A 10389-nucleotide genomic window follows, 5' to 3' on the forward strand; every position below is an offset into this window, starting at 1 on the left:
AAAGCAGAACGCCGGAACGTGGGAAAACAATCGCTCCACAGGAGCCAGAGAAGGTGGGGGCGGACCCCCGAGGGGACTGAGGTCGGAGCCGCGCACGTCGCCGCCGTCAGAGGCGCTCCTAGAAGGCGGGGCTTGTCGGTAGACCACGCCCAGGAGGCGGTCCGGTCAGCCCGGCCTTCAGGCTAGCGAGGCGAGCGGAGCGACTACGGTCCCTTCGGTCCCGACGGAGCTCCTTCCTGCCCGACCTGAGGTTCCAGAATTCGCTTCGCAGTTGCCTCAGGTGATGGGGCCAAATGCAGGCATCGCCGGCGTAGCCGCTCGATGCTCTCTTCCCAGATAGCCTTCAAGTTTGAGTCCCCGACCGCCGCCTCAGCCCCAGTCAGCCCCTCAGGCTCAGGTGTCTTCATAGGCCGCAGCTGCCTTCTGAGGGCAGGAGACCCCTGCCCACCCAGCCTGGTCTGCGCATGTCCCTCCGCAGCATAGGCTCACTACCCCACGGCCCCTCCTATGCCCTCCTGCTTATTGCCAAAGGTTTGGCTGTGGGCCCCGATCTACCTGCCAAAGGTCGCCTCAGCCCCCTCAGGCCCAACCACACCCTGGGGCCTTGGTCCTTCCTTCCTGGCACTTTCCCCACCGCCAGGCTCCTCAGCCAGGGCATCATCCTTCAGATGCCCATCTACCCTCTTAGCTGTGTCTTGCTGCCAAGGTCTTGATGATCCCTTGGTCAACTTGATTCTGTCTGACTGCCTCAATCCGCCCGGCCCCTTAGATCCAGGTCACCTACTCAGGCCTAACCGAAGGCCGCATGCCCCTCAGTTCCCAATTGCGCCCCTAGTTCTAGACCCCCTTCCAACTCAGGACGTCCAGTTTCGACCTCACATGCCCTCTCAGCCCAACTCTATCCCATCTGCCACTTCAAGAACACTCCTTTGGTCTTTTATCTTCCGCAACCATTTTAGCTCCGTCTAGCTACCCTTACTGGTTTTATGGCTTTTATTTTGGGTCTCTCTTTGTAACCCATACCCCAGTCCGGATTTAAACTCTCAATCCTGAGTTAACTTCCTGAATGCTGGAATCCCAGGATTGCAAAACTATGCCTAACTCAACTTTGGCTACCCTTTGCTTCTGACACATTCAGATTGGCTCTCTCTGTCCTTTATGCAGGTCTGCAGGCACTCCTAACTTACCTAGTAGTTTATTGGTCGGGGTTCCCAGAGCCTTCCTTGCTCGTGCAGGCAAGCTGCTCTGCCGCTGAACCACACCTCTATCGCCTCCCTAGCTTTTTTTTCTTTTCTTTTTGGTTCTTTGAGACAGGGTTTCTCTGTAGCTTTAGAGCCTGACCTGGAACATGTAGACCAGGTCGGTCTTGAACTCACAGAGATCCTCCTGCCTCTGCCTCCTGAGTGCTGGGATTAAAGGAGTGTGCCACCACCGTCCGGCCTCCCTAGCTTTCTTATATGTTTTGGTTTATACAAAGTCTTGCTGTTATAAACTAGGTTGGACTCAAACTCATTTTGCTCCTTCATGAGCCTCCTGAGTGTTTAGGATTATAATCTGGATGGCTTTTATCTAATATTTCTTCATTTATTTTATTTTTCTGTTTTTTATTTTTAAAAAATAAGTATTTATTGTTTTAGTGTGTGTGTGTAGACGTCAGATCAGGGATCAAACTCAGGTCATCTGGCTGAGGTAGCAAGCATTTTTATCATTGAACCAGCTCTTTGGTCCATATCTAGTATATTTTTTTAAGGTTTTATTTTTAAGCTGTGGAATGGTGGCACACACTTTTAATCCCAGCATTCAGGAGACAGAGGCAGGCAGATTTCTGAGTTTGAAGCCAACCTAGTCTACACAGTGAGTTCCAAGACAGCCAGGGCTACACGGAAAAACCCTGTCTTGAAAAAGAGGAAAAAAATTAGTTTAAATTAATTATGTGTGTGCTCAAATTTGTGCATGAGGATCCATTGAGGATGTGGGTGCTTGTGGAGGTCAGAAGAGGAAATCAGATGTTCTAGAGCCAGAGTTACAGGTGGTTGTGAGCTGTATGACATGGCTGCTGGGTACCAAACTCAGTCCTCTGCAAGAGCAGCAAGCTCTCTTAAAGACTGAGCCATCTCTCCAGCCTTCATAGCGAGTATTTTAAATTTTTTTTATATAATCACACCCCCACACACACCTTTCACCATATCTAGGTCATCTGTCCCAAATGCTAGCTAAGTGCAACTGAGGTTTTATTTATTTCATTTTTATGTGTGTTTTGTTTGCATGTACATATGTGAGCCATGTGTGTTCCTGGTGCCTACAGAGGTTAGAAAAAGGTGTCAGATGACGTTACAGATTTTTATGAACCACCATGTGGGTTCTGGGAACTAAACCCAGGTCCTCTGCAGGAGCAACGAGTTTTCTTAGGAGCTGAACCATCTCTCCAGTCCCACAAGTGGAGTTTATTAAGAAAAGGTTCTGTGCTGGGTGGTGGTGGTGCATGCCTTTAATACCAGCACTCAGGAGGCAGAGGCAGGCTGATCTCTATGGGGATGAGGCCAGCCTGGTCTATAAAGTGAGTTTCAGGACAGCCAGGACTACACAGAGAAACTCTAGCTCGAAAACAAAAACAAACAAACAAACAGAAAAGGTTCTAAAATAGATTTTACCATAGGCATTAAAAGAAAAAGGGCAGGTACTGAAGAGTTGACTCCGCCAGTAAGAGCCCTTACTGCTTCTGCAAAGGTCGTCTTCTGCCCTCCTCCAGCTCCTGCATACACAAAGTAAACATAAACTCATAAGGCTCACATATACACACAGAAATCAAAAATTAGTAAGTCTTGGAAGAAAGAAGAGCTCAGGAATACATATACACCCAAGTATGGATTCAGATTTCTCAAGAGAGTTTCTGTGCAACTGACTTCACTGTTCACTTTACTATAGACCAACAGCCCTCAGCCTTCCTAACGTGACCCTTGAATACAGTCCCTCATGCTATGGCAATCCCCCAACCATAAAATTTTGTTGCTACTTCATAAGTGTAATCTTGGCACTGTGATTAATCATAGTGTATATATGTTTTTTGATGGTCTTGATTACAGCTGTGAAAAGATCATTGGACCCCCCCTCAGGGGATCACGACCCACGGGCTGAGAATGGTGTAGACCGCGACCCACAGGTTGAAAACCACTGGTGCAGACCCTCTCAGTTGCTCCCTTTTGTTGTCATTTCTCCTATGGTTTCGCTAACCTTTCATATCCAATTTATTACCAACCCCAATTCCTCCACTTCTCTGTCCCCAGTCGCCAGTTCTAGTCCAACTGTTGCCAAAGGGCTCCGCCCCATCCGGCTTCCGCCTGTCGTGCTTTCAGTTCCATCATCTTGTATTACGAGTAACTTAACTTGCGTCTGTGATTTTCATTTACGCTATACGTTTAGCTCCAGGAAATATTCTCCTTCATATCACCCACCTTTCCTGCTGTTGTCTCCAACTTCACATGTTCAGTTAACAGTACAGCACTACCGTCTCTCTTAGGGTTATGAAGCTCTCTTTTTTCAGCATGTTCGGTCCCTTTCCAATCTCTACACTTGTTCATGGTCTGGTCTACAGCTATTACATGAGTGAATGATTCATTACCCATTATCCTCCCAGCACCAAGGAGGAGATCCAGTCCTGCTACCCAGCTAAGTCCAGTCATGGAGGGACAGGAAGATGGCAACAACATCCTCCCTTTTGCCAAGTGAGTCCCCCCTGTTGGGTGGGAAGGATAAGGATGGGTTAGAGGGAAGAGCTGGATTCTTTTCAGAAAGGAGTGGAGTAAGAAAGAACAGGAACCTCAGTGTCCATGTTTAGGAGATGGATGGTTTGTTAATTATTCAATAAATGGTTTACTATTATTACTTTATTTTAAATTGTCCATGGAGGCCAGAAGAAGGCTTGGGCTGTCCTAGAAACAGAGTTACAGGGAGTTTTGAGCCTGCTGACATGGGTGATGGGGAACGAACTCAGGTCTTCTGCCAGACCAGTATGTGTGCTCTTAACCACTGAGCCAGCTCTCTAGCCCCAACAGTTTTGAACACTGTAATGTTCTAGACACTGTAGTAGGCACTGGGGATTCAACAATTAGAAAGGAAGGGGATCACCTCTCAGAGAGCTCGTAGTAGAGCAGAATGTATAAACAAGCATCGTTACACCTAGTTATAAGAACTACACAAAAAGATATGTAAGTATAAAGTGATGGCAGATTAGGAGTTAGAGGAGATGGAAGGTAGGGTCACTGTAGAAAACTATTGTGTAGAAGATAATTTGAAATGAGATTGAGCTTGTCTGCAGAAGGGGGATGGTGGAGGCAAGAAGGAAATAAACTTGGAATGTTCTAGTAACAAATGAGACCAATGTAATTGAAACTTGTTGACTGAAGAAAACGTGAAAAATAAAGTTAAGAGAGTTAGGAAAAGTCAGATCGTAGAAATCCTTGCAGTCCACAGACAAAAACTCTGTGTTTTTATCCTGAATATGGTGGGAATAGAAAGTTTTCAGCAGCCGGGCGGTGGTGGTGCACGCCTTTAATCCCAGCACTCGGGAGGCAGAGGCAGGCGGATCTCTGTGAGTTCTGAGACCAGCCTGGTCTACAAGAGCTAGTTCCAGGACAGGCTCCAAAACCACAGTGAAACCCTGTCTCGAAAAAACAAAAAAAAAAAAAAGTTTTCAGCAAGGAAATGAAATAAGCACACTTTTTCCTTCGGCCTTTTTCTTTTTTCTTTTTTTGTTTTTTTTGTTTTGTTTTGTTTTGTTTTTGTTTTTGTTGTTGTTGTTTTTGTTTTCGAGACTGGGCTTCTTGGCTGTTTTAGCACTAGCTCTGTAGACCAGGCCGGCCTTGAACTCAGAGATCTGCCTGTCTCTGCCTCCTAAATGCTGGGATTAAAGGTGTACACCACCACCTCCCAACCCTCCTTCGACCTTTTTCATTATAGAAAATTTCAAATAAATATAGCAGAGAAAGAGTATTTTGAACTGATGTTCTCAATTCAGGGAGAGTCAATAATTTTCATTATATGGATATTCTTTTTACCTATCTATCCCCCTCAGTTTGGTGGGGGGGGGGTGAGACGGGGTTTCACTGTGTAGCCCTGGCTATCCTGGAACTAGCTCTGTAGACCAGGCTGACCTTGAACTCACAGAGATCTGCCTGCCTCTGCCTCCTGAGAACTGTGCCACCACTGCCCAGCTCCCCCTTAGTTTTTAAAAATAATTTATTTGTGTGTGTGTATGTGTGAGTTTATGGCCACATATATGAGCAGGTGTGTGCACCATGTTGCACACATGGATGCCAGAAGGTGTGAGTATCCTCTATCATTTGCTACTTACTCTTCTCTAAATTTTTTTGAAGATTTTATTAATCTTATTTTATGTGTATGAGTGTTTTGACAGTGTACCATGTGGGTTCTGGGAACCTAACCTGGGTCCTCTGCAAGAGCAACAAGTACTTTTAACCACTGAGCTATCTCTCCAGTCAAACCATATCTTCCTTTGAGGCAGCGTCTCCCTCTAAACCTGGTGTTCACATTTTCTCAGAGTGGAAGTCTGCACACCCCAGCAGTCCTGTCTCTGACCCTTCAGAGGTAGGGTCACAGGTGTGTGAGGGACACTAGCTTGTTACATGGGTGCTCATGATTGAACAGGAAGCATTAACTCTAAGTGGTATCTCCAGCCCCTTTGTTTGTTTTAGAAGTGGGGTCTTATACAGTTTAGGCTAGCCTCATACTTACTATGTAGAAAAGGATGATTTTGAACTCCTAACCCTCCTGTCATTGTCTCCCAAGTGCTGAGATTATACACATTCACCAGAGAGTGTTGGATCTCCTAAAGGTGGAGTTTAGGGGCAGTTGTGAGCTGTCTGATGTGAGTGCTGGGAGCTCAACCTCAGTTCTCTGAAAGAGCAGTAAATGCTCTTAACCACTAAGCCAATATGATACAAAGGATTATTTTTGCTGGACTCAGGAGGCAGAGATAGAGAAAAAAGATTACTTTCTCCTGTTCTGTGTAGTAGAATTGGGGAGAGGGGAATAAGAAGTGAAACAGGGGCTGGAGAGATGGCTCAAGCAGTTAAGAGCATTTGTTGGATCTGGATTCAATTCCCAGCATGCACATGGCAGCTAAAAACTGTGTATAACTCCATGTCTAGAGGATCCAATGCCCTCTTCCTGTCTCTGTGGGCACTGCATGAACGTGTTGAACAAATATATATATGCAAGCAAACATCCAAACACATAAAATAAAAAAACACATCCTTAAAAATAAAAAGAACTGGGGCTTGTGGGATGTCTCAGTGATTAAGAGTGCTGGCTGCTCTTCCAAAGACCCAGATTCAGTTCCCAACACCCATCTGGCATCTGATACACTCTTCCAGGCTCTGTGGACACTGCATGCACATGATACACAGACACACATACAGGCAAAGCATACATACAATATGAAATAAAAATAAAAATTATTTTTTTTTGGCTTTTTGAGACAGGGTCTCTCTGTCTAGCCCTGGCTGTCCTGGAACTCACTCTGTAGACCAGACTGACTTCAAACTCAAAGATCCACCTGCCTCTGCCTCCTGAGTTCTGGGATCAAAGGTATTCACCACCACTGCCTGGCTAAATTTTTAAAATAATAAGAATAATAATAGAAATAGGGAGAGCAAAATAGACCATTGCCATAGTCCAAGGAGAGAAAGATGATAGGTGATTGCAATATGAGAATGAAAATGGAAACAGTGGTCAAATCTGAGTATTGTTCAGATATACAGCTCACTGGATTGGCCAATGGATTAGATACAGGAAATGAGGGGAAATATACCATAGGAAGTTTTGGGCCATAGCAGCTAGGCATATGGGGTATATCTTTTATCAGGTTGAAGGCTGAGAAGATGTTGGGGTGGAGCCTAAGAAGGAACCGGGCTGAACAGATTTTTGGAGTATTAGCATGCTGGAGATATTTAAAGTCATGAAATTGAATGAAACCACCTACAGACAGATAGAAGTGAAGACTATAAAAGACTCCCTGATATTTCAGTTAAAGACTAGGAAGTTGGGCCAGGCATGATGGTGCATACCTTTAATCCCAGCACTCAGGAGGCAGAGGCAGACAGATTTCTGTGAGTTCAGAGCCAGACTGGTCTATATAGCAAGTTCCAGAACAGCCAGAACTACATAGTGAGACCCTGTCTGTTGAAATAGGAGCGGCAGGGCTGCGTCCCCAGCACCCTGGCAGCCTGCTAGCTCATGCCCGAAATAACAACACACAAATTGTATTCTTTTAAACACTGCTTGCCCATTATATCTAGCCTCTTCTCGGCTAACTCTCGCACCTGGACTAGCCCATTTCTAATAATGTGTGTAAGCACCCCAAGGTCTCTCAAAACAAACAAAAAAAATCAGAAAATTAAGCATCATTCAATCTGGGGGACAAGAAAGTAATAAGTACTGTTCACACATAGCTCCTACACCCTGCATACAAGGCTATTGATCGTTCTTCGATACATAAGACACAGTAGGGTAAACAGGGTTTCTCTCTTGGATCTTCATTAACTTAAAGGAACCTTGTCTATCAAAATAACCTGAGTAACCAAAGCCTTCCCTTCTAAAATAATTTTATTTACTTATTTTTGAGTTTTTCAATGGTTTTAGGCAACCCCGTGAAAGGGGCTGCAACCCACAGGTTGAGAACACTGCTCTGAGACATGAGCCTACCTTGTTCTCCTCTCAGGAGTTCCAGGGTGGTCAGCCGATCTTCACGCTGCAGCCAGCCCTCCCAGAGTAGCAGACCAATGCCTCAGCCTTACGGAGACACCTTCTGGGAGAATCTTAGCCGAAGGTCTAGGTGAGTAGAGCAGAAACCGGAAGCTGGAGGTGGGAAGGTGAGGCTCTACTGTTTTTAAGGATCATGCATCCTTACAGCATGAGCCCATGTTTGGAGGCCATTTCCCACTTTGATGAAACTGTAGCTCCAACAGGAGGTTGGAGAGTTTGTGAGAGAAGTGGTGTTTATTGGGGTGTCCTTTCTGACTCCAGTTCCTATTTTTGTTCTTCTCAGCTCCAACTGGATGGAAGAACAGTACATTCCACCAATGCTGGTATAACAAGCCCTGCTCCTCAACCTTCTGTTAGAGTGTGCTTGCTGCCTTCCTGTCCTTATTACACTTTTTCTCTGGTATTTCCCAACCAGTATCTAAGCAGGCCCTGTTTACTGTAAACCAAGCATCCTGTTTTCCAGATCAGACCCAGTTTCCAAAGACCCCAGATTTTCTAGTTCAGCCCAAATTTCCTGGAAACCCACATTTGTCCACCCATTTAGCAACTGTTTTTCCTCCTTGGCACAGAGGACCACTGGGTGCTCGCAGCCTGGCCTGCACCCTCTTGAGGGGCTTCCTCCTCCTGCAAAGCTCTGGAGAAGAAAACGAAAGAAGCTGCATTTGATGCAGACGGGCCCTGGAAACATTCCGGCCCATGTTAGAGCTGTTACGTATCACCTGGAGGACTTGAGGAGGCGACAGAGAACCATCAACGAGTAAGGAGGCATGGCATCTGGCCTCTGGGAGCCAGGCAGGGATTGGTGGAGGGTAATTTGAACTAAAGAAAGTTGAGAGCTTTAAGAGAATTCATTGGTACTTGGAAAGGAACCATGCCCCTGGTGTGATTCAAACATAATTTTCTTATTTTTTGCATTTAATTATGTATGTTCATATGTACTGCATGTCACAGCATGTGTGTGGAGATCAGAGAATAATTTATGGGAACTGGTCCTCTTCTTCCATCATCTGGGCCTGACTTAGACCATCAAGTTGGTGGCAAATACCTTTACCTGCTAAGTCATCTTGCTGGTCCTCAAACATAATTTCTATAATATGAAAGAAGCAATTGAGGGATTGAAGATAAGTGAAATGGGCCATGATGACTAGAGAGCACATCACTGAATGAGGGAAATTAGGGGTCGCTGACAGGCCCCTGAACTGAAAATTCTTCTGTCTGTGGAGAGCAAAAAGTCAAATGGTACCACCTATCCACCTATGAGTCTCAGCAGGAAGTACTTCAGACCAGAAGGGGGAAGAATGTAGAAGCTGGAAGCCTGACTCCAGGCCCCTTCCTCGTAAACCTAATGTCTCCACAGACTAAAGAAGGCCCAGTGGGGAAGCTCTGAGGTTCCATCTGAGATCCCCCAAGTACCTGAAGAGGGCTATGGATTCCTCAGCACTACTGAATACCTTGACGTGGAAGAAGAGAGGGGAACCGATCCGCAGGAAGAGAATTATTTTGTCACTCCCAGGGATCAGGTATGATTGGAGATGAATTTGATAGGGGTAGGGTGGAGGGTGATATCAATTCATAATCTCGAATGGGAAGGCGGCACAAGCCAAGAGCTGTTGAATAGCTGAATTTAAAAACGAAAAGTAGGGGGCTGGAGAGATGGCTCAGTGGTTAAGAGCATTGCCTGCTCTTCCAAAGGTCCTGAGTTCAATTCCCAGCAACCACATGGTGGCTCACAACCATCTGTAATAAGGTCTGGTGCCCTCTTCTGGCCTGCAGGAATACACACAGATAGAATGTTGTATACATAATAAATAAATAAATAAATAAATAAATAAATAAATAAATAAATATTTAAAAAAAAAAAAACGAAAAGTAGTCATGAACCCAAGCTTGGGGAGCGGGGCGTGCCTGAATTTGGCCATTAAGAAACGTGGAGACCTGTTTTTCCATTCTCGTCCCTCTCCCCCTTCTCTCATCCACAGCTGCTTTGGTCTCCCTGGACCCCCTTAGGCCAGGGGGGGACTTATGCCTCTGGGCGGCTAAGCTCTCTGGCCCACAGCACTGTTACAGCCAGGAGGAACCCCACTTACAATCCTCAGAGGATGGAGCTGGAGTCTGAGGAGTAGTGGAAAATCATCCATGCCCAAGCTTCCAGACCTCACTGCTGGCGGCAAGATGGTTGTCCTTCTCCTAACCCTAACTGTTGACCACAGCCTATTTGAGTTCCTATCCAACGGTCCCATTCCCTCACAGCCGGGACCCTGGTCTTGTGTTCTTTCTGTTCTGTTATTAAAGAGCCTGGAAGCAGTGAGAGGGGAACTGGAAAGGAGGACTTCTTTGATTTTCTTGAGGACCCAATTACAATGAAGTCAAGCAAGGTCCCCAAATTAGACGAGCCTCGCCCAAGACAAGAGGAGTTCTGCCTAGGTCCAGCCTCCAGGGCTCTGGCCCTGTACCTCTGCCCAAGCCCCATCCTCCTGCGCCCACAGTCACATCAGTCAGCTGAGGTTCCGCCTCCGAATCCCGGTTCCCTCAGCGCTATTGCCCCTTTAGAGACGATCCTGCAGCGGGTCGCGTAGACTGGCCCAGTGTGCTGACCCCAGGTTCCCT

General features: G+C 46.1%; 1 protein-coding gene and 1 long non-coding RNA gene across 4 annotated transcripts; one reads left to right on the forward strand and one right to left on the reverse strand.

The window, feature by feature from the left end:
• Positions 1-139: 139 nt before the first annotated feature.
• Inca1 (inhibitor of CDK, cyclin A1 interacting protein 1) lies at positions 140-10090 on the forward strand. Of its 3 annotated transcripts, none has more exons than XM_050162776.1 (7): positions 141-280; positions 3635-3722; positions 7739-7852; positions 8066-8105; positions 8352-8539; positions 9140-9302; positions 9762-10090. In XM_050162776.1, exons 2-7 carry the CDS (start codon positions 3679-3681, stop codon positions 9903-9905), a joined length of 693 nt encoding a protein of 230 aa, XP_050018733.1. In that variant the 5' UTR covers positions 141-280; positions 3635-3678; the 3' UTR covers positions 9906-10090. The 3 variants fall into 3 exon arrangements, with proteins under 3 accessions (XP_050018735.1, XP_050018733.1, XP_050018734.1); XM_050162777.1 differs by having other exon boundaries at positions 178-280; positions 3593-3722; XM_050162778.1 differs by lacking the exon at positions 3635-3722 and having other exon boundaries at positions 140-280.
• On the reverse strand, positions 2629-7870 carry LOC126514077 (uncharacterized). The gene is made up of 2 exons (XR_007595496.1): positions 7723-7870; positions 2629-2752 (listed from the first exon to the last, which is right to left on the reverse strand). It is a non-coding gene; the product is annotated as an uncharacterized lncRNA (long non-coding RNA).
• Positions 10091-10389: the final 299 nt, after the last annotated feature.

This window comes from Alexandromys fortis, unplaced genomic scaffold, assembly GCF_014885135.2.
Source record: "Alexandromys fortis isolate MF-2015 unplaced genomic scaffold, M_Fortis_MF-2015_v1.1 scaffold_84, whole genome shotgun sequence".
NCBI classification, from domain to species: Eukaryota; Metazoa; Chordata; class Mammalia; order Rodentia; family Cricetidae; genus Alexandromys; species Alexandromys fortis.